At 47.9% G+C, this 24,404-nt stretch overlaps 1 protein-coding gene across 1 annotated transcript; it reads left to right on the top strand.

Moving 5' to 3' along the window:
- The first annotated feature begins 228 nt into the window (after window positions 1-228).
- Window positions 229-20,776, top strand: LOC102057907 (tumor necrosis factor alpha-induced protein 2). The gene is made up of 12 exons (XM_055716937.1): window positions 229-294; window positions 7,717-8,068; window positions 9,989-10,616; window positions 12,304-12,418; window positions 13,652-13,777; window positions 14,537-14,637; window positions 14,727-14,825; window positions 15,023-15,146; window positions 16,129-16,251; window positions 17,150-17,305; window positions 18,383-18,504; window positions 18,909-20,776. Exons 2-12 carry the CDS (start codon window positions 7,729-7,731, stop codon window positions 19,048-19,050), a joined length of 2,076 nt encoding a protein of 691 aa, XP_055572912.1. The 5' UTR covers window positions 229-294; window positions 7,717-7,728; the 3' UTR covers window positions 19,051-20,776.
- Window positions 20,777-24,404: the final 3,628 nt, after the last annotated feature.

Raw genomic sequence — 24,404 nt, 5'->3', positions numbered from 1 at the left:
GGACCCTGCGGACACGCCGCGGGGGGCTCAGCCGCTCCGCAGCGCCCAGCCTGGGGCAGCCCTTCCCGTCGGCGGGGATTTCTCGTTTCCCTTTGGCTCGAACCCCTTTTCGGAGGGGAGGCGCGCCCGGAGTTTCCCAGCCGCCGCCGGGCTCCCTGCGCGCCGGGTCCCGCCTCCGCGCCCTCCCCTTATAGCCGGGCTGCCCGGGGCCGGCCGCCAGCCCGCCCGCCCGCCCGGAGCCGCCCGCCGCCCGCTGCCCGCTGCCCGGGGCCGCCCGCCCGGAGCCGCCGCACAGTAAGTCCTTCGCGCCGCCCGTCCGGGCCGCCGGGCTCGGGGCTCTCCCCTTCCCCGCAGCGCTCTGCGGCCCGCTGCCTGCCTCCCGCCTCGCGTGTCGCAGGGGGAGCGAGCGCGAAGGCTCGCCGTTGGGTCTGAGAGAGGGGGGGGGAAATCGGTGAAAGGTGCTAAAGGATGGATTCCCGGATAAAGTGACAGGTTTCAACCCCACCTGGTAATTAGCAGGGTAGAGAATAAATCGGGCTGCTGCGAGAAGGCAGCAGTTCCAGGCGTCATGGGGCTGCGGGACACAAGAATATGTGTCTGGCAATTGCACTGTGGCAGCTGGGTTTGATTTCTGTGTCTGCCCCAGGTTTCAGGGCATGAACACAGGCTGCCAGCGGTGACTCCTCTTACCCGCCAACCCCTTCCCCAAAATCTGGGTGTCGACCTTTGGCACCAAAGCATCCTAAACCTAGATCAGGCACCAGGATCCAGATTCAGCATGGCACTTCCCACCACTCCCTCCTCTTTGTTCAGAATGAAGTGCTTTTCTCCCAAATCGCAGGAAATTAGTGGGGTTGTGATTCACTCAGCCCAGCTGCACTGGAAAAACACCATTTTGGTGCCTGGATCCTGTATGGTCCCCGGCAGCTGCTGTGCCCTGCACCCTGCCAGAGTCACTGTACCAAGCTGGCACACTTCTGTATTGCCACGCTCACTTGTTTTGTGACTTTTTCTTTTTTTTTGTCTTTTTCTAGTCAGGGAAGTCCCACTGCCCCTTTTCCCAGAGCGCTGAAGATGTGTTGAAATTCCCCCACATCCACTGCGTCAGCTCCTCAGGGCCACCATGAAGGTTCATCCTCAGGGTTAGGGTCATTAGCGTGTTCAAGGTAGGATTTCTTCTCGAGACTGCTGCAAAGTAAGGAAGAGACTTTCTGTGACTGGAGCGTATGGCTGATCTAGAAGCCATGGTTCCTCACCATCACACCCAAGTTCAAAGCAGAAAATGAAGAAATGGTCATTCTCCAAAGCATTCAACCACCTGCCCCTACCAAGGGACTTTGAGGCTTGCCAGTTCCGATAGAGCTGATCAAATGGCAGGAGAAAACTTGGGAAAACCGAGATTCAGGTTTGCTTCAGTCACCTTCTCTGTAAAAAGAGGCCCAGAAAGCCAGAGTCTGAAAGTGCCTGTAGAGGTGAGTGTTCCAGGAGCTCTAGGTCTGGCTCCCAGGGAATATGTGTTTCTTCTCAGTCACTGTTAGCTCTAGCAGTGAACTTTGCGAACTCCAGTCCTGAATGCAGGATTTGTCTTTGGGAATAATAATATGAAAGCAAAATCCTAGATCGCAGTTAACTGGTTTCTCTTTCAGCGGTAGCAGTTTAAAATTATACTGCTCAGATTTGAAGAGAGAAGAAAAAGGAGCATATTACACTACATTTTCTCTGCTTTGCCCCAATAACAATATATATGTCTAATTTTCTTTTCTCTTTTGCTGTTTGAAAAATTCTCACTAACAACAGGAGATGCTGGTTTACAGGACCGTTTTCAGTTGTGCTTCAGTAATTTAGGGAAATGAAATTCTTGTTTAAAAATGATTGAGGCACCGTGTAGCTCTCTTTACGTCATTCCCCAGACAGGTGATAACATGGTTTAATGCTGGTTTAAAGCACCTCACACCAGGTGAGATGCCCGAGGATCCTCTGCCTGATCTGCCATTCTCCAAGGTCCCTTGGGTCCCCCACCGTCCCCAGCCCCATGGGGGTGCCTGACAGTGCTAAGGCACATGGGTTGAACCCCCTGGGGAAGCTCTGCTGCTGCCTTGACTTTTTTACTGGGGTCAGGTTTTGTTTCCCCTCAGGTTTTGAAGCCATTAGGAGCAGAGCTTGGCCACCATCAGGATAGCGCTGAGCCACATGGGCTGGTGGGCGTCCATAGGGGTCCATGAACAGGAGCATGGATTTGAGCAGCACAGTAAAACTTCAAGGTGGGGCTGTTGGTGGCCCAGCTCATCTATGGACTGTGATTTCCCAGGCACAGCCAAGTGGGAGCCCCCAGCTTCATGGTGTCTCCATTCAGTAACCAATCCATCTAAAAAAAATTGGTAGGAAAAACCCCACCTGCTAGGTGGGCTTCCCAGCTTGCAAAGATTGGGGCTGGCATCTCTGTAGACTCGCTGTTTTGATTTATTAGCAGCTTATTTAGGTGTCACCGCATAGCCTGAGGTACACTAAACTCAGACTGTCTACAGTGCTTTACTGCTTCAAAAGATGGTTTGACTCATGTGGGCAGAGGTGACCCCACTTCCAGAGGGAGCGAGTGATGGGAGAAAAGGCTGATGCAAACTAGAGAACAAACTTTGCTAAATAACTTTGGATTTCTGAGAGGCTGTGGGAGAGTGGGGGATTTCCACTAAAACAAGACATAAATCTTCATGACATAGGATGTCAGCAGGCTGGAGAGGATTAAAGATCCAAACAAATGCTTGTTAATACTGGCAGCAGCTCAGGACAAAGAAGTCAAGAAAAAGATCAGCAAAAGCTTTCAGAATAGGGGTAATCGGTAAATCTCTTCCCCTGAGTGCTCTCTGGCACACGATGAGCCGCCGCTCACAGATGAGCTGATTCCTAAGCGTGCAGTGTGAAAGCTGTTTCCTTTGGGGAGGAAAAGGAGAGGATAGGAAGCCACCATGCCCAGAATCTGGATTGTGTCCTGTGTCATGGCTCTGCTCCAGGTGCTTCCCTCACCCTTGCTGCCCACTCCAGAGAAGCTCCAGCCTGGAGGTACAGGCTGTGATCAGCACCATGCTGAGAGCTTGCTGGGTCCTTCTCCGGCCACGCTGGCAGGCAACAGCCCCGCTGTTGTAATTGTGCAGGGCCTCTGTATGGGGTAGCAGAGGATGCTATGCAAGCCGTGCTGCTTTTCTGGTTGGAAGCCCTAAGCCGAATATACTATGTCAAAAGTAATTGGAGCTAAAGACTCCCCTGGCACAAACTACAGTGCCACATAATGATAATCATGATGACGGTAACAGTGAATCAACAGTAAATTAGTAATAATGGTGAGCTGGGATCTGTGTGGAGTCTTGACCTTAAATCATTAATTTTTTACAAGACTTGCATCTGAGCTCTGTGCCTGGGAAATTTTTCAGCATTTCCCAAAATGTTAACTGCTAAAACAATTACGAGCCCGCTGGAGTTCTAACAAGCTTTCATTTGTGAGCAGAACACAGGCATAGAGGAGCAGCCCGTGTGAGCCAGAGCCGAGCTCCTGCATGTCCCGCCTGTCGCAGCAGGCAGGAGCAGATGCTGGTGGGGGCAAAAGGACCAGTGCTGGCACAGCATCACCTGCCCGTGGCCTCCAGCTGTAACTGGTGCCACCTCCTTTTAACTGAGCATTTCCTGTAGAAAGTGTTTTCTGTTCTATAAGAAAGTATCTTATAGATATTTCTTAAGTTCTTGGCCATCTAATGATAAAGGAAAGAGATGGAAGGGGAGGTTTTGGTACCACTTGCCATAAGAGACTGAGGCTACATTTCAAGGCGGAACTGGAAGCTGGGGTTTACTGGTATTTCCTGCCGCAGATACATAGGCAAACCAGCAGTGGCAAACTGATTAACACCAGGTGAGCATCCAAGCTGGCCAAATGTGAGTGAGCATGGTAACTCTTGCATTGACAGCCTTACTCAGATGCTTAACTCCTTTGGTGTTTATTAGTTCCAGATGAAAAAGCACACCCAGACATGCCAATATTGCAAACAGTTCTCATGCTGCTGATGTGCAGCCCCGGGTGGGTGAAAACACTGGACTTGATTTTGTCTTCTAATTCAGTTGTGGGATGTTTTTAGGCAGGTCAGGGCATAGGGACACGCTGCAGACAACAGCTCTGTATGCTCTGCAGAGGGGCTGCAGGGGCTTGCCCAGGCTGCAGCTGGGCAGCTGTGAAAAACTGCCAGCTGTGAAAAACTAAATTTTTTTAATCAGCTTAATTGTCCCCTGTATGGACTCTTTTATGTGTAGTGTCATTTCAGTGGTTTTCAAAGATATATTACATTCATCTTAGTATTGAAGAAGAAGCAAAACAATTGTTGAAATCCATCTTTCTGATCATCATTCATAAAAACAAAAGAATCTGAAAGCCACCTTTAGCTGTAGGAAAAGAAGTACTTTATTTAGAAAGCAAAAACAAAAAAGGAATAATAAATGCTTTGTTTAGAATAAATGGAGAGAGAGAAAGGACTCGTCTGAGTCTGTGCTTGAACAAACAGGAAGGAAGGGATTTGGCAGAATTAATCTAAACACAGCCTTGTATTAGGAAATGCAGGCTAAGAAAACAACCTCACAAAAATTAGGAAAGTCCCAAATACTTATAGAGCACCTCTGTTACAATGATACTGTTTTGTAATGAAAATGCAACAAAAAAGAGCTCTTTTTCCACCGTTTTTAGGATTCTAGTGGAACATCCTGACTAGAGGAGCCAGAGTGGGAAGTTTTCCTCCCTCCCTCCCTCCCCCCTCCCTCCCCCACCCCCTCCTCAGTGAGTGTGCTAGAGGAAGAAGTAGGTGCATGGCTTGAGCCATGACTCTGCTGCTGGGCAGCTCTGGGGTTCAGGCCCCCTTTGCTCGCCCACACAACCAGCCCTGCAGCCCTGGGGCACGAGGGCTCGGCTGAGCAGGACCCCCAGCAGCCCCACACCTCTGGCAGCCCCCACTGTCCCACTCGGCCATAGCATCACCTGAGGTTCACATTTTGCCCCAGGTCACAGATCACCAGTTCAGCATAGAGGCAGCAAGGTCGTGCACACACACACACACACCCTTTCTGTCCTTCCCGAATAAGTTTTCGTCTTCATTGTGCTTTAAAAGCAAAAGCGTTACCAAACCTGAACATGGCCTGGCAGCCAAAGCCCGGAGAAGGGAAGCTTTCAGCCATGCCAGGTGCTAACTGCTCGCTCTACCACCCGGCTGCTACCACTAACTTGATGCTTCAAAGCTCTCCAAGCTGCCAGGAGCCAGCAGGAAGAATCATAATTAAAACCAAAAGCCTCAGTCTTCGAACCAGTTTGCCCAGAAATAATTACCACAGTTTGTATCAGCATGATACATATCAACGGTATAAACTTAACAAGGGTATTTGAAAATCACCACATTGTGTCCTGTAACTGAAGCCAAATTCTTCCTTTATTTACAGCCTGATTCCTCTGCCCTTATGCAGTACAAGTAAGCCAAAACTTGCCAGAGAGTTCTTCATACACAAGTGTACTGGTCTCCCAAAAAGTCACTTAAAAAAAATGTGTTGTTAGAGCAAGGATTGGAAACCATGAGTCGCTTTATTTACAATCGTTATATAATTACAATCATTATATAAATGAATGTAATTATGCAAATAAATCTATAGTGATCTATTAGTTTATACATGTACATAAACTATTCTAAATATAAATTCTAAAAAGATGTTGTTACGATAACAAATTTATATCGTTAATTATTTGTAGTGCAGGAGTGCTGGTGGTAGAGCAGGACTCTGATGGCATAACGTCTGTTTAAACAAGGCTGAACCAGGCTGATCCCGGTGCCTTGTCCCCTTTCCCCCTGCGCCAGGCCAGCACTGCTCCAGCCGTGCAGCAGCCCTGGTCATTGGAACCAGTTTCATTCAGCAGCTCTGAGAAAAGTCCAGCCTGGTTAGTTAGTTCCTGCTGTTGGAACCTTCCCCCTACCCACCCCATTTCACTAGCCTTTCTTCCTCCAGGAGCCACGTCCTGTGCTACCGCCCCACGTTTCGACATAAACAGATGGGACAATAATTGCTCCCAGGTATTTGAAAAAACCCAACAAGTCACTCTGCAGTTGCAACAAGCTGCGCTGAAGTTGTCCTATCATGGGATGCCATAGCCACCCCTGGGACCATCTTGAAAATGAGATTACATAGACTGTGAGTGTGTTTGAAGGGTCTGGATGCATCCCTGAGCTTTGGTCTGCCGCTGCAGGGATGCGGGCAGCATGAAGAGCACTGAAGCCATGCTTCTGGCTGGGATTGTTGGGCTGAAGTGATAAGCCTTGTGGTGCTCCTATCAGGAGGTACTGCTGTACTTCCCACACTCCCTTTCTTTCAGCCATGTTTTTCACATCCCTGATGTTTCTGAACTCTCAGACACCTTCTCTGGGAGCTCTCCTCAGTAAAGCTAAGAATTTTATTACTGACTTAAATGGGGACTGTCATGGTTTAACATCAACCAGCAACCAAGCACCACGCAGCTGTTTGCTCAGTCCCCCCGACCTGGAGCAGTGGGCAGGAGAATCAGAAAGGAATGTAAAACTCAAGGGTTGAGATAAGAACAATTTAATAATTTAAACAGAATAAAAAGGTAAGAACAACAATAATAACAATGGAAAGGTAGGGGGAAATGATAAAATCCAAAGGAAAAGGGAGAAAGGAAAACAAGTGATGCACAGTACAACTGCTCACCACCCGCTGACCGATGTCCAGCCAGTCCCCGAGCAACAATCTCCCTGATTTAACCTGCAAGTTTATATACCAAGCATGACGCCCCATGGTATGGAATACCTCTTCAGGTCAGCTGTCCTGGCTGTGTCCCCCACAGTTTCTTGTGCCCCTGCATCCTTCTTACTGGCAGGGCCTGAGAAACCAAAAAATCCTTGACTTAGTACAAACATGACCCAACAACAACTAAAACAGTCAGTGCGTTATCAACATTGTTCTCACATCAGAGCCAAAACACGGCGCTGTACTAGCTACTAAGAAGAAAGGTAACTCCATCCCAGCTGAAACCAGGACAGGGACACAGTTAAACCAGCAGCACTTTTGCTCAGCGAAGACTGGCACATACCTAGCTTGGTAGGCTCATCTCATTTCTATGCTGTACTTGCAAATTCAGTGTGCGATAAGCTATGTGGGTGCTTCCACAAACACCTGCAGCCAGATAAGCAGAGATGAGCAAAACCACACCCTGAAGAAGGTGGGAATTGATCCCAATGCCATATAAAAATATGGGAGTTTTGTGGTTGCTTTGAATAGGCACAGGATGCTTGTCCCACCCACATCATTCATGTGCAGCCTCCATGCACACATTGATACTCCCACAGCATCCCTGTGGGAGAGCCCTGCTCTCCTGTATCTAGATAAGGTTGAGGTCTGAAATCAGGCCATCCAAATCACCCCTAAAATCAGTCATCAATTTTCTTTAAGTTATTTATTAGATCAGAGAGCTGTTTCCATCCTTCAGTTGCCTGGGGTGATGCTGCTCAGGAGCTCTCCTGCAGAGCTGTGCTCATACCAGACGTGTAGTGCTCCCCACACTGCCCACACAGGAACAATTCCCTCCAGAATTTTTCTTTTTTACTGGAAATACACCTTGACATATTGTGCCATGATAATTTTTATGCAAACTGTTATAATCTGACCAGTTCTTTCTGAAATTTACAGGCTAGAAGGAAAATGATGAAAATGTTACCTTTTTTCCAAAGTGGTCCTATTGGAATACGCAATGGATCAGAGGGTTGCGTTGGTGCCAACAGGCAGCTTGAAAACCCTGCAACATCAGTAGCTGAGCAAATCCCTGCCCGTCCTGAACCTTCTGGAGACGAGATCTGGTCCAGGGACCAGGAGAAGATGAGTGAAAGGCCAGAGGCAGCCTGCAGACCCTCACGAGCATCTTCCATCACGAGCAATGGGAGCTGCACCTCTGCTGGAGACAGCCCTGAAAAAGGCAAGAAAGGAATAAAGGGAATCCTTACAAGTGCACTTAAGAAAATGAAAAAGACCAAGCCACCCAGTGGTAAGTGCTCCTCCATCCTCCTTGCACCACCTCATAGGCCGTAGCTACCTCTAGAGGGGCTGCAAGAGGTGAATTGTCCCCCTGAGAAACAAGGGCACTGACAGATTGGAGTGACTTGGCCAAGGGGCTGTGGGAAACATGGGCTGAGGGAGACATGACTCAAGTCCTAGTCCTTTGGTACCAAGGGCATACTCCTTGAGGAACTGCCAGTTTGCAGGTTTTCTGTCCAAAGCAAAACTCCTTTTCTACTTCTTATTGGGACTTAGAGATCTGTGGGTGGATGAGAAACCAATGCATACCTCTCTGCTCTGCTCCTCCATGAAACCACCACCCTGTGAAATCTCCTCTTCCCCCAGGGACAGCAGTGAGCAGCACACATTAGTCTCTCCCGGGGCTGATATATGAACATACAGCTCCTTCATGGGCACCATCCCTGCAGGGTGCTTAGAGAGGTAGGAAAATACCTGCTCAGAGAAACCCAGAACTGGAGAGGAAAGTGCCCCTTGGCACTTCCAAGGCTCACCTGCCACCTCAGAGGACACATAAATAAGTTCATTTTTTAGTCCTACCTCCTTTACTGGGGGGCTCCTACAAAGGCTCGCTGTTTTAGTAAAATTGTCCTATTTCCAGTTAAGTCTTTCCCCCAGCTACTTGGCATCTCTTTCTCCATGTGTCAAATGGTTTCCCTAAGTGGTGTTTCCTTCTTGGCCTTGAATTTGTTCAGCTAAATGAACCGAGTCTATTGAAAACAGGCCCTTCGTGCCTCTGTTTTTACTGCTGCATTGCCCTGTTCCCAATGTCTTTTTTTGAAATAAAGCAACCAGAATTGCAGAAAATAATCCAGGTGAGATACCACCAATGCCTGGTACAGTATGTTACTGTTTTCCTATCTCAGCTGGACCATTCCTCACTGGATACATCCTGGGGTCGTATCTGATATTTCCACCATCATCTCACAGTAATGACTTACTAATTCTCCAGGCATCTCTCTTCCTCCTCCATCTCAAGCTGATTCACATCCAGCTTGCAGCAGAAAATCCTATTTGTTGCTAAGTAACTTTTGTTCTATTGAATTTGTATCTTATACTTTGTGCTATTAAATTTCAGCCCATTTACTATTCACATTATCCTGTTGTTCCTGTATAATAGACCAAGCCCTCAGTTTCGATAATGTCTCTGAACTTTGTGTAATCAGCAGATGCAATAGGGCACTCCCAGCTTTTGTGCCGCAATCTCTAAGAATATAAAGTAAGATGAGTTTCATGAATAATGAGCTTTCTCCACCCATTTCCCTAGGGTTTTCCATACAAACCTTACATACCTAACAAAACTTATTTCGGGATGTAACTTCTCCAGTTTAACTAATAATTTCCCAGGTTGCACCATATCAAGTAACTGACTGTAGGAAAAGACAGTTCAATTGTATTTATCTTGCCTGCTAATTGTGTCCTCCAAAAAAATTTCGCAGGTCAGAATGTGCTGACCTGTTTCTGGAAAACACATGTGGTATTTCCTTTAGCACCTCTTATTTAGCTACATCTTTTCATCTACATTTTTCCTGAAGCCGTGCTTCTGACTTGAGATCGTATTAATGGGAAGAGGGATACTCAATAAATACATAAATAAAACTCCAAAAATCTAGATTTTCCAAAAAATTATGGGTAGCTCATGAATAGCTGCCCATATGCAACAGTGGTGATGTGTATTCCAATGTCCATTGTCCCCATTAGAGGCAAGCTAGAAATAATCTGATCTTTAAATAAACAGAAAAGTTTTCTATATGGTGAAGGAGCTTAAGATCTTGCATTATAGAAATGTAATTTTTTTTTAAAAAAAAAATATTCCAGAACCATAATTTTTTATGAAACAGAAATTTAAATCTTTGCTGTTAGGTAAAGAAAGATTGTTCTTTTTTACCAGTCAGACAAGTCTTGGATCTCCTTGAAGAGCAAAAGCTTTGTGATGCTGCTCAGCATCTCATTGTCCTGGAGAAGAGCCGGTCTAGCAAAAGTGAGGAAGGACTGAACACCAGCCAGCAAGACATTGAATCAGTCTATGAAATTCTGAAGCACAAAGTCTTCAGCATCTTGAAAGACTCCGTGCTGCTAGCGAAAACTAACCCAGAACTGCTGCAGCAGGCAGTAGAGGCGCTGAAAGAGCAGGAGAAAGAAGATCAGAACTACATGTCAGAGAATCCACCTGACGAAAACATGCAATTTAGACCTAGAAAATGGAAAGAGCTTTGGATGGCTACAGTAAAGGAGTCAGTAGAGGCTCGAATGAAAGACACAAGCCGTACTCCTAGAACTGAGAACCTCTCTACAGTTGGCCAGAACCTCCTGCACATGGGAAAGACCATGAAAGAAGATTTGACAGTAGTTGTAAAGTATATTAAACAGCTTTATCCTCCCGAGTTTAATGTGTTCAGCATATATGCAGAACTCTACCACAATTATTTTGCCTCCCAGGCGAAGGAAAATGCTGAGTCTCATCTGGAAGACAAGGATATTTACCTTCTCCTCTCATGGGTGCACAACATTTATCCGAAGTAAGTGAGGCTTTTACACATTTTTATCCCTGGTGATCAGCACAGGTTTGCTGGCTGCAAAACCAGGCATTTGCTTGATTTATGAATCAGTGTCACTGTGGTGCAGTCTGGCACCTCGCTAGATTTTGGTGTCACTGGGGTGCAGTCTGGCACCTCGCTAGATTTTGGTGTCACTGGCATCTGGCTGCTGTACATTAGCTGGTCAGGACAGTTGGAAGGGACACGCTCAGGGCTGCCAGTCTGTAAACCAGGGGCTGACCCCACCATTCAGGTTTCTGAGCAACATACACACACGCAGATGTTTAGGGCTTCGCTTGTGTAGTAAATTGGGCAGGTTCATCGCCCTGATCTCTATTCCAGCTGCAAACCTGAAGTCATTCTTGGAAAATTTGGAAGTTTCAGCCCTCTGGACCAGAAGGCAGCCAATAAATAGAACAACTTGAGATGCAATTATCCTGGGCATGGAGGGTGTTGCTTAGGTGTTACCCACAGTCTATGCTCTCCTCCCGGTTAGGAGACCAAAGGGTGTACTCCTGTGAGAGGACATCATCAGTTAAGGGTCACTCTTCATCCTCACAAGCTCTGTATGTTGCAGAACTGAAAACATTCTTTGTTGTGGCTTATAGTAGTGGGTGGAGAACCGAGGGCTCTCATTTCTTAGATGAAACCCAGTAAATACACTAGCAATGTTTCCTCTGCTGTTATAAAGCCATTCAACCTTCACCTCCACTTTTTTCTTCTTACGTTTCACTGACAGAGTATAATGAGTCAACGTTGATCCTGGAAGTTTTCCAGAGCTGGCGTTGTGCTCTAGGTCAGGATATTCAGGCCTGAACCAGTGTGTGTTTGGAAATCAGTAGCTGCAAGGAGCAGGACTCAGCCAGAGCCACGCAGCTTGGCACCGGGACGGTGCTGGTCAGGGCAGCAGCTGCTTTGTGGGGGGTTCCCAGAGGCCACATCCCAGTGTCTGCTGAGAGACCACCTCTCTCCACAGCCAGCAGCAAAGGGAGCAGCAAGGAGGAGGGTTGTATCACCTGGCTCCAGCTCCCAGTGTCATATCAGAAACAGCCTATGTGCGGGAAGCATGGCGGTGTACCCATACAGAGCTGGGTGATGTGCAAACACTGGAGTCAGGTGATGCTCAGGATTATTCTCTGCAGTTCCAGAAGGAGAGATGGCTTCCAAATCAGCTCCCTCACAAGTGCTGGCCTGACACCCCCACAGCTGGCAGGTCCCTTCCCTCAAGGCTGCTCAGGAGCTCCCAGCTCAGCCAGCATGTGGTGGTGACACGACAGCGGGGTATGAAACAGCCTGCTCCATTCCCAGCTAGCCACAAAATGCCAGTTTTTAATCTGATCGCTTCTCTAAATTGATGGAGAGAGGTCATGCCCTGAGGCTAGATGCTCCTGCTTGCTGCAGGTCCTCCATCCCCACCAGCAGGCAGCGGCCAGTGCTCAGGAGCTCAACAGAACATGACTCTGTCCCCCAGGGTTGCTTGGGGTCCCACCCTCACAGTTCCCACCCCTGGCACAGATTCAGCTCTCCCAAGTCCTGCCTGGACGAAGGACAATGTACATTTCCATCTGTTTTTTCACTGATAGCCTCAAAAAGTTAGCGATTTGCATCAACAGCTGTCTTGAATTACGCTGCCTTTGGAAAATGTGATTGTTTGGCTTTTTCATTCCAGAGATATGAGAAAAGATCATGTTTTAGCTGAGGAGTTGGAAAAAGTTAAGCTTGGAAGCCTTTTGCCATCAAGTCTGAGCAAAGAACTTGAAAAGAAATACCTTGACAGTGAAGAGGTGAGAATTTGTTCAGTCCCTCCTCTTCCCTTTCTGCTCCCTCAGTGGAGCTCTGACTTGTCCTGCACGCACACGTCTCGCCCTTGAGCCACACACCCTTCCAGAGAGAAGCAAAAACAAGAAAGCTTTTGTTTGTTATAGGGGAACAGGTCAGCTTTCTGCTAGACGGGACTTGCAGAGCAAACTTCTGCTTAGCCCTGAGAGCCATCAGAAAAGAACTGTTCTGTCCTTGCAAACCTTCCGGTAGCAAGGTGGGGAAAAATCTGACAACAAATTATTATGGGTAACTTTCTGGTTGTCTGTCAGATCCCCAGGGGGCTTTATGCTTCCTCTCGCAGCTGATGGATTCAGAATTCCTTGTGGTCTCTGCAGTGGTGCCAAACCTTGGGTGAGCACAAAGCATACAGGTCTGCTCTTTAAAAGCCTTGCTCTGATGGAGAATTGCCTGGTCTTTAGAAAATAACGGTTGTTTTGTTTTTTCGATGATTCTTGCCTTAATGGAAACAAGAAGCAAGTTTTACAGTACTCTCATAGCTTAGCACTTTTGGCATTTTAGGCTGGAATTCCAAGAAAATGAGTAGACAAGTTCCAGGTTTAGCTGTAGCCCATGATGGTTTGCATATGCGAGAAGTGGGTGCGAGGGCTGCAAAGCACATGAACAAGGCGCTTAGAGATCAGAACTATATGCCAGCCACCGCACAGACCATTTCCAAAGCCTTGCTGCACAATGTGCACGCACGAGAGATCAGAGCAGAGAAAACCTGAGAACGTTTTGTTTCACTCTCCAGCACTCGTAAGACGTCAGAAGGGCTCATGAAAAAGGATTGCAAAACCAAGGCCAGAGGGTAGCACGGAGCATGACACACAGGCAATGCGTGGCTGGGGGAATTTGGGCTCTGGCATGTGTAGCTGCTGGCAACCTTCCTACCCACCGCCCCCTCCCCTGCCCTCCAGGTCACCACTGGTGCGGCAGGGTGGTGGACAGGGATGTAGATCTTGGTCTTTGTTTCTAACCTGAAATACTCAATGGGTGGGTATCATAAGGGGGTTGTCCTTGCTGCTGTGAGCTGGTGGGTAAGGCGTCTCACAACAAAAAGCCTTTATTTCTCAGCCAGGGCTGAGGGAGAAGTCCGCTGAGCCAGGCAAATGGCGGGTGGGCGAGCAAAACCTGCATAAAGCGTGAGCTGCTACATCCACTTTGTGGTAAATGCTGTTGTTCTTCCTTCCCTAAAGGCTGCTGTCAAAAATTCGCTGAGCAAATGTTTAGATAAAGAAATCCAAAGATGGAAAGAAGACCAAGAACCAGAGAAACTGAATGGGCACTTTCAGAGTGAACTACTAGCAATATTTGTTATCCAGGTAATACACATATATATTAAAAATAAGCACTTACATCCTGCATGTATTTAAGATTTGAGACCAATTACAGTCAATGCAGGAGAGCAAAAGGCCAAGTCACTTGTGTGGGGTGGTGGTAGAGGTGGGTGGTACAGGGGAGCCCAAACCCATGGTCTGGCTGTGCTGGAGACAAACTCCTCTGTTAGCAAAGCGAGCAGGAAAGCTGCCTTCATTTCTCTCTGTGCAGTCTCTTCTGCACCCCCAGCTGATGCCACGCCATTAGGCGCTGGATAACATAACAGCAGAGAGATGGGAGACAAGGTTTAGCCAAGCAAGGAAGCAGCGCAGTGCTGTTGTCCTGTTTGCTTCCGGGGAAGCTGTCACAAGCAGCTGTGGGTGCTTGTGCCCTTTCCCCACACTCAACACTCTCCCTCCTCTGACTGCAGAGGATTAGGAGAGTTTATTTTTGAAAAATAAACCTTTCACACATTGAGGTTAAGCAAAAAAGCCAAGTGTCACTTTCCCTACTTCCTCAGCTATTTTATAACCTTCTCTAATGCTGCTTTCTTCTTCACCTCTCTCCCCATTTGAAAATGGAGTTTGAAGTTGGCTGGAACGCACCAAATAAGTGCAGCTGCTCTGCACAGTCCCTGGCTGTGTCGCAGCAGGGGATGCAGGAGAGCCAGGTGCACTTACCGGCATTACAGATCTCTAGCCTTTTTAATCCGTGAACCTGGTCTTTTTGGAGCAGGTGCATTTAAAATTGGTTTTGTTTGTTAGAGTGTCTACAGCAGCCAGAAGCGAGCCAAGGACATCAGTGTGGCAGTAGGCGAGGAGCTGTCGCATCGCCTGTCGAAGGAGCTGCCTGCCTTCCTGAGAAGGTGCGGTAAGGCAGCGTGGGGCAGCAGGGCTGGCAGAGACGCCTGGGGCACACGCTCATCTGCCTCTCCTCTTCCCATCTCCCCTCCAGCTACAAGGATGCTTTTGAAGACTTTAAGGAGAAAAGCAGGAAGCACAGATACTACAGGCCTATACTGATTGCAAATATTAACAACTGCTGGAATTTTAGGTAAGGGTCCAAAAGGAAAGGCTTTGCTCCTTCCTCTGCAGGCAATGGATAATGGTGTCATAGAGGGGAGGTGCTCCAGAGCGAGCAGAGGAGGGTCCATCTGCCTGCAGAAGGTTTGCAGGCCTCTGACTTTCTCTCTCTCTCTCTCTCTCTTTTGAGTACAGATTGTTCTGACCTCGCTGATTATTTCCTTGCAGAGACTACGCAGAGAAAAACATGGCAGAAAAGGACGACAATAAAGCCAGTATCCTCAGCACTCTCAGTGACATTGAAAACAGCGGCTTTGACGTGCTGCTTCAACAGCTGTTTGCCCAGCTGAAGGTACCATATCCGTGCTCCACACCCTCCTGCCCCATGGCTCAGCCTGTGCTGCTGCTGGGCATGTTCTTCTGCAGTTAGTTGCCCAAATCTCTTATTCAAACACAGCAAAAATCAGAAGGGCTCTGGGCCAGGTCACCTCTCAGCATCAGTCCTAACTCACATTGCTGCCAGAAAACTCAAGACTCACCTCTCCTTGAGCTGGTCCTCAAGCCCGAGTGCAAAACGAGCGCAGCTACATAGGCACAGCTGTGCAGATAAACACAAAACATGCTGATCACACCCAAGCTAACTGCTGCCGGAGGGAGAGTCTCAGCCTGCAAGGGTTTACGCTCCAAACTGTAGGAAGCAATCACAAATGACACAAACTGCAATTGTGCATCTCTTGGCTGCTTCACAAAAGTGGCCTGAAAGGCACTTTTGGTTTCTTTCTTATTTTTTTCCCCCCTTTTTTTTTCCAATATATAATACAAGCTTTTTAAGCAGGTGTGGTGAAGGAGAAGGCATAGGATTCAGGAATGTTCAGCCACAATCTTTCCTGATTTCTCTGTAGGGCCTTTTGGAAGACATAACAGAGCAGGGGTGCTTTTTTTATTTTCACATTGATTTATTATAGCCAAGAAAAATTGTCATTGAAAATGTTTCATAATAATTCTTTTTTTCCCCTGACGGTTCCGTAATTCTCTAATCAAACAAAACAGTGTGGACAAAACATTAAAAATGTGGAAATAAAAAAACCCATCTCTGATATGAGCCTTTCAAGCCCTCAGTCTTCTTCATCATGAGGAACCAAGCAGGGGACACAACCCCAGTACAGCCCCCTCTTCCCCTTCCCTGTAAGTCATTGTCACACATGCCTGCACACCACTGTGCAGGACTGCATGCCATGCTGTTGCTGTGTAGGATACTGCATGTATAGAAATGCTAAATATACATGTGCATAGAGTTTGTTTTGAGGGAACTAAGCAGATTTTCATTTTTTCAGCCAATTTATAAGAAGTTTACAGAAAATAAGTGGGACTCCAGCAATGAAATTATGAACGAGATCATTAAAACCACCAGCAAACATATTTCAGACTTCCAGACCCTAAAGGACCCTTTCTACCACGTAAGTTCAAGAGAAATATTAGAGAGTCTGGGATGCTGAGGCTGCACTTTCAGCAATGACCCTCCGCAGCTCGAGTTGCCTTGACCCACATTAAGCTGGTGAGCTGGCCTGTTATTGGAGAACCCTCCTGGGCAGGATTTCCATCAGCATGTAGGTTTATCTAGATTAGTCATATAAATCTTACTCGTCTCCAACAGCAGCAGACTCCTGTAGCTCTACTGCAGTGTTTGCAGATAAAACTACCCTTGCTGTAGAGAAAGTGCTTTAGGGACCACCCAAAATATGGCTTTATTAACGTATGGGTTTGGTTTAGCAACCTTGAAACACAAATGCAATTGCATGGTTCTGTGTCATAGCTCCTTTGACTGCCCTAAGGACTGGAGGAGATGGGTGTAACTGGGACAAATCCTAGATAACTGAGCCACAGCCACATCTTCAGTGGTGCTGCAGTATATATGATACCTCACCACATGAAAAAAAAAAGTAAATTTGATGTCCTGCCTTTGTCTTTTTAATAGCTGAAACAAAATTATGATGTTTTGTATATTAGAGGAACAGGAGGAGCAGCATTAATTCCTGTTTTTCTAAAGTAGTGTTACTTCTCTAACACATGGAGATCTTTTCTACGCTTTAAACTCTTCCCAGAAGGAAACAACATTTGGAAATTCCCACACTTCATTAGTTTGAGTACAAAGAAATTCTTGGCATCTAGGTTGTCGCATAACCAGTCATGGGGAGGTTGGCAGCCAGTGCCGCTCCTGACGTGTGATCAGCAGCAGGCATTTGGTGGGGCATGTCTTACAGCACCCAAGGCATTTTTGTCCTACATCCACACACATGGTTTGTTTTGTCCCCAAGCAAAAGACAGATGGATGATCCTCCCTCTCCTTCCCAACAGGCTATCGTTGAGAAAATCCATGCCCGTTTGGTTAAGGAGTACATCGTGAGGCTGCTGAAGAGGAAAGTCAGCCTGAAATCTCCAGCACAACAGCAAAACCTGGCCCAACACATCTCCAAGAACGCTGCCGACCTGGAAGCCTTCTGCACCAGCAAAGTACGTGAGTGCTCGCCATGAACACAACAGCATGGGGCATGGGCACACTGAAAAACAGGGAAATCAATTTTCTGGGGCTTCTTGCTAGCCTTTCCAACTCAGCTTAATTTCCAGGAAGGCAGGACCTTAGGTAGAAAGAGGTCTCCAAGTGCCTGTGGGCAGGAAGGCTCCCCTGCCACCAGTCTGCCCCTTCCCAGATGGAAAGCCATGATTTCATCCTCCTGGTTCTGTAGGTAGTGGTTTGTCAGAAGATTTAGCTAATCTCTGCTTTCAGTACAACTTGCATGGAGTCCTGGGTTTTAACTCTTCCCCTGCACCCTTGATACCCCTCACTTTGCTGCTTTTAGGTCAGGCAGGGGCTGGAACAGGCAGCGTAGGTTATCTGGTACATAAGGGTTTCCTCCATGAGAGGCATAGCTGAAACACCCCGCTCTGTGCTCTGAGATCACCTCCCACCTTCCATGCCTCTAAACTTGCCTGCAAAAAGGCTGAAAGCCAAGCCAAACCCCATCCTCTGCCACCCCATGCTCATTTGGCTGGAGAAGAAACAAGCATGAGCTTCTCACGGTGTGGGCAGGAGGCCAGGTAGCTGGCACCTTGGGATATCCAGTGGCCAGAAAACAGGTCCTGAGTGGGAAACTCCTGGAGATGCTGAAGGCAGGGCTGTGTGCAGGGCTGGGGGAGAGCAGCACGTGGCAGTGTGTTACCTGGCCCATCAGACCTCGCACACATGCTGGGCAACGTAGAAACCCAAGGAAGGGAAAACATGATGAGAGAGAAGAGAGAGTCTGTCAAGGTAGATGTGGAAACCTCGGTCTTATGGCAAACACTACATCACTTGTGTAAGAGGATTAAAAACCAGCACAAAGCTAATCCAGTTTCTCCAAGGCTGGCTGAGGCAGCTAGAAACATCACGGAAAACAATGAGGCACCTGAAATCGCTGCCGTGTTCTTCCCCCTTGCTGGGAAACAGCCTCAGGAGCTGACTCATCTGCACCCGCCGTGAAACACAGCTCCTGGGCTGAGTGGAGGTTTGCAACCCCACGGTGCCCTGCTGACCACTTTCTTTTCTGGCAGGGGTCTCAAGCCACGTGGCTGAATTCAGCGCTCCCCAAACTGGCTGAAATAATTCGACTTCAGGATTTAGGTGCCATTAAAATTGAAGTTGCAACACTTGCCACGACATACCCAGATATCCGGTAAGAGATGCTGAAACAGATTGCCTAATACTCACGTGGAATTTGAATTGAGCCAGGAAACAGTCAGATATGAGTGTAGGTGAGGTTCATATAGCCCAAGTCTATGGCTGGGGGCTGCCTGCCAGGCTGTGGCAATCCCAGTGCTATCTGACAACGAAAACTATTTTAAAAAGCCTGTTTATATATTGCAAATTCTGGCTTGATTTTCTCCTTTGCCTTGGAGATTACCTACCCTACCCCAAACCTCACGGAATGGTGCTGGGTCCCATGTAGGACTGCCAGATGCAGAGATGGCATCTGCCGGGGACCAGTGCCTGCTGCAGGGTGGGGATCGCATCCTAGTGCAAGACACCCAGCACGCGGAGGTCTGCAGGAGATAACACCTGTCCGTTTCTCTTCCACAGCAAAAGGCACCTGGAAGCGTTCCTGCACATCAAAGCCAATTTGTCACGCAGCGAACTCAAAAGCATCCTGGGCTACTTGGCAGACACCACGGTGTCCACGCTGCCCGGGGCCCTGCTCTTTTCCAACATAAATGTGTCCTAGGCCAAGGCACCCCTTGGCACTCCCTTGTGCTGAACTGTTGGCTAAGCCAAGGATGGAGACCGTCCCCTGGAGTGATGTACAGTGCACACTACGGCCTTTTCCTACAGAAAGTACTTTGTCCCAGTCTGGTGATCAGCATCTCTATGGGAATCACCGTCCTCTGTGCAGGGCTGGGAGGAGGGTGCACCACAGGAGGAGCAGTGCCCACAAGGACCAGGGCTGCTCCTTGCACCAGTCATGGACTACCCCAAGGCCTCCTTGGTGCCACTGCATTCTCTGCCTGAATACTGCCCTGGTGCTCTGACCTCTGTCTACCTCACAGGGTGCTGCGAAGGCCATGTCGCCGATTCCCCAACAAGCCCAGACTGAGCAGACAGCTCCTATAGAGCTTTTTATCTTCTAAGGAAATGGAAACAAAAACTGAAGCCAAAATTTAGAGGTGTTGGAAAAGTCCCGTGCAAGCATGCTTTCACCCCTTCTGCCTTCCTCTAAGCTGAGCCGGGGCAGCTGCGTTCGGCTGGTGGAAGAGGCACGAGGTGTCAGGTCAGGAGGACTGTTGCGCAGCCGTGGCAGGGCTCCTGCTGCAGCACCCCACACCTGGGGCGCAGAGCGGCCCCAGCCGCACACCCTGCCCCACGCAGCAGCATTGCCCAAGGACATCGGGGTTTCCAAGCCAGCCCGCAGCAGCAGCCCGGCCAGGGCAGCATGTGCTTCCTTCACCTCCATGAGGTGGGAGGTCCCAATGCCCCCAGCAGCCCCCAGCCCTCTCCAGGGACCCTACCCAGTGCATCCACGCTGGAGCAGCACCCTGCTAACAGAGGGTTAGGAGCAAGCTGCCTATTGCAATGGATTGCGTGGGCTAAGCCCCAGCACCTAGTAAAGCACTTTGGATATTACTTAGGCCCTCCTTATCGAGGAAAGGACTTTCCCAGACTCCGTTGACATCACAGGCTTTGAATGGGTGGTAGAACTAGTCCCAAATGCCGTTAAAACATATTGAGCACCCTGTATGCGTCACCATTTCCTTGCTCGCTCTTTGCCCTCTTGCTGTGAGGTAGATATGATGTGAAAACACAAATGGGTCTGTTGTGAAACTGTTTTGTTGGTACAGCCCAGTTTTTTGGGAAGAAAATCACTTGCCAAAACAACGTGTTTAGTTGAAGACCTTTCCCTTCTGTTTTTCTCTATTTCAACTTTTCTATCCGTCTGTAGCAAGTCGATCCAGAAGACACATAATGACTGTGCAAACCATATAACGTATTTATATGCATATGCAGTATACCACTGGTGTATTTTTGCATCTAATTTTATTTTTTCTCAGTTAGAGATATTCATTTACAATGTTTATTTTTAAACAGTATTCAAATATGTTAGAAAAGTGACTCATTTATTCTGTCTCTGGCTGTTGTTTACTGTGTTGCCACATGTAGTCCTATGTACTCCTTCCAAGGGCCAACTCTTCCACTATTCCCAGCCTGCTCTGGTCAATGCCATCCACTGGTTCCAGGGAGGGTCTTGCTGGACTACAGACAAGCTGGAAAAGCAGAGGCACCCTCTGTTTGCACTGCGTATGGGTCTCATAGCCCAGCTTTGCTTGCTCTGTGGAGCAAGGACTGCCATGTGCACCGTGCTTATGGTATCTGGTATAACAAGGTCCAGAACACCAGCCTCTTAAGCACTACCACAGTCTAAATGTTGAATAATAAAAACATAAGTATTTGGCATACATATATCTCATCCTTACTGCTCTGGCATCCCCCCTCCTCCACCTCTGTTGCCTCCTGCTGTTCGTACAAGCCTTTAGGAGACTCATCCCACCAGAATTTGTCCCCATCTGGCCCCCTCCTACCCTCCTGACAGTTGCTGTTAACCCTGTGGCATTGCTGCTGACCCTGTGAGATGGATACCGAGTGCCCTGGGCTACTCACTAGGTGGCCAGTGGTGCATACGAGGAGGAGTCCTCTACCAACAGGTTATGTGGCAGAATTTTACCCTGAGTGAAACACAGCCTGCTGCCTGGCCACGGGTAGCACAACTGCCCTCTCCTTCCATAAGCAGAGTCATGCTTGCACAGAACTCATATATACATACACATATACCTACTTCTGACAGCGCCAAGCACTCATGACAACAGTCATACTGTGGAAATGTGCAGCATTTTCTTTCCCAATTAGTGAAAGGTTATTTTATTGCTATAAATAACTGTATTTTGATTTAGAGATCTGTTAGGGGCCTACAGAAGTGTATCATACAAGTGATTGCACCAGTCTTTAAAAAAAAAAAGATTCCAGCTAAGTAAGCGCTGGAAGGAAAATAATGTATCTATTTATACATCATAATTAGGATTGGTAGAAGAAAATGGTTTTCATACACATTTCATAAGCCATATGGAACTGCATTGTGCAATTCTCTTCATCCTGCTATAAAACCCCAGCTTTCAGCTCTAATGAGCCCAGGAAACTAATTTATTTATCTTCCTGTATGACTCAACATTTGCAATGACATTATTTATATGTGGCATATTACACATAGCCAGGTACTTTCAGGAGGTTGCACAAATGTCTTCTGATAAATGTTAGATGAATACTGATAAATAGCGCTCCTATAACTACATGAAATTTTCTGAGATCACTGTAACTGGATTTTCTTTATCACGCAACCTCTGCTGATGTTGATGACTGCCCCTCCTTGGAGGCAGAGCAGATGGCCAACATGAAAAAAACTAAAATCACCTTTACAAAACAGTTAAGAAAGTTGGCTCCTGGGCACAGCTGCCATGACATTGCTAGCTCTCCCCATCAGTTGTCATCCGTGCCACCAGGACATCAGCCTGCAACAACCACTGCACTGGACATGGACTGAGCTCACACATGCATGCACTCACGCTCCTGGCTCAGCTCCCTACCTATCCATCTCACCAGGCACTTCCATCATTTGGAAGAAAACTTGCAATTTGCAGTGCAAAAGATGCAGGGACACAAACCACAGAATACCAGAGGGTGGACCAAGGCATTACTGCCTCTTCTGCTCCTGCATGCAAAGTCCCCAGCAGCACCTGGGGAACCTCTGTCCTTGCTGCAGGGGAAGCCAAAACCAGAGAGCTCCTGGCCCCCTCCCAAGCGTGAGCATGATGTCAAAAAGCAGAAACCCTCTGTTAAAGCCTGCTGAGAATCTTTGGGGTCTGCAGACCTGGAAATGTAGTGTTAAAAATCCAGAACACCTGCAATTCCCCCCCTTTGAGGCTGGATCTTCTCACCAGGATCCCCCGAGAGATGACAGCACTGGACTAAAGGCCATAGGATTTACTGATGTGCTGATTTTAAGAGAAACACACTAGACCACAGTGTTTTGTTAATTAGGCCTTTCCAAATTCAGCCCCCATCTCCAGGTGAACAGTCCTGGTGTCACTGACACACAGTGACATGCACAGGGGATACAGTTCCTCACCTATTCATCCACGTAAAGTAGGAAGAGTATGTGCAATTACATATTCACAAAGAGCATGGCAGCAATTTGCTGACCTCCATTTGCAAATTTTTCTTTAATTTTGCTGGTATGAACTTTATTAGGAGAAAACCTGGAAACCCCGATCCAGGGGGAAGAGACTGCAAAGCCTGGCAATGCGTGGAGCACCCCAAAGGAAAGGTGCACCAGCAGTGAGTGGGGATGGCAGAGCTTCCTTCCTCAGGGGAATTAGGGCATACAGGCTGTGGGTCCTGCATCTTTCAGCATGGTTTCACATGCTGCACCATCACCTGCCTCCACTTCACACAACTTGAGTCAAAAGCTGGCGCTGGGGACCAAATGGGCAGGAGTCAGCATCACTGAGAGGTGGGGAGGAAGGATATTTCGGGAATGGGCTAGAGGCTGGTAAACTTGGGTGTGACACTAGCAAAATCACACTTCTGGCGCTGTAGATTGAAACCCATAAGAGTAATTGCTGCCTTCCTGCATGACTTAAAAAGAGGATGTGGCCACACCACCCACACTGATATCCTTGAAATGCAGAATAGTTCTTCTGTAGCCACAATAATAGAGCTCACAGCTAATGTGGGGGGATTTCAAAAGTCCCTCATCCGTCCAGCAACCACAAATTTCCCCCTTAGCAAAGGTGCAACTCCACGCTGCTGGGGGACAACCAGAGGAAATGCAATGGGGCAGATGCACACATCAGGCTGTTCAGGTCCGCATTACTGGAGGCATATTAATTGTGGGGGGGTTAAGCAATACAATGTTTTCAAGGTTATTGTGAAGTGAATGTTTGCACCTGCTGGACACCATTTCTCCTTGCTACCCAGGGCTTTCTCTAGAAATCAGGTTAAAAAAAAATCCTTTGAACTGACCAGCTCGGAACCTTCCCTACAAACCTGTCTTTCATCTCTTCCATGTCTTGTCCCATGAGAGGTTTTCAGTTGCTTCTTTCACCTCTCCACCCGTGTTAGATATTCACCCCAGCTCCCCTCCCAACACTACCCAGTAGTGCCCTTGGACTGTGTTCTCCTGATGCTCCCACCCTTCATTCAGCAGATAGGACACACCAGGGCATGGCACGTACCAGCACCCAGAAAAACCATACTTTGAGGATGAGGAATTCATTGCTGTTTATCCAAGTAGGTTTCATCCAAATAGGGCAGAGTACTTGAGCTGTAATAACTCTCCCAATAGACTAATAAAAGAGGAAAACTTGCCATTTAGCAGAAAAGCTGAGCTCTCAAAAGTACTCATTAATGTTGGAACAGCTGTGATGGGGAAAGATTTGCTCTGAGAGGGAGGAGACTATAACAAACTCTCGGGTAGAACAATATTGGTCCTGGAGTCTTCAAGAGCTTTTGAGCCCTATCCTAAAGGCTGGAGCCCTATCCCAAAGGCTGGAAGCCAACCCCCAAGTCCCACTGGCAAAAGCAGTGCAGCCCGAGAGCTGAACCAAGTGTACAGCTTAGAGAAAATATCAGGATAAAGTCAACAGTGCTATGTCCTAGTTAACAGAGGGCTGGTTCTGCTCTTTCGGTTTCTTTACAGTCCCCTCTACCCAAGCTACAAGAAGTGGTGACAGACATCTGAGCTGTGGGGCAGGGAATGCCATCGTCATGCTCCTGCAGAGCAGACCCCTTGTCTTTGGCAAGGTCCCAACCCCAGCTTCACACATTGTGACACAGCTCCTTTGCCACCTGCATGGGCTTACATAGACCCAAAAAGGTTCATTGCAGCTACCCAGTCCCTCTGTTTAACGTGTGGGGAGTGACAGAGGTATTTCCAATGGCCCAAAAGAGGTATTTGATCCAGCAGGATCCTGGCAGCCATGACAAGCTTTTGTGCAGACACTCCTGGACCACACCGGCCTTCATGTCCCTTGT

This window comes from Falco cherrug, chromosome 7 (assembly GCF_023634085.1).
Source record: "Falco cherrug isolate bFalChe1 chromosome 7, bFalChe1.pri, whole genome shotgun sequence".
Lineage (NCBI taxonomy): Eukaryota > Metazoa > Chordata > Aves > Falconiformes > Falconidae > Falco > Falco cherrug.
The sequence above is the reverse complement of the archived record's forward strand: the minus strand, read 5'-3'. Positions and strand labels throughout refer to the sequence as shown.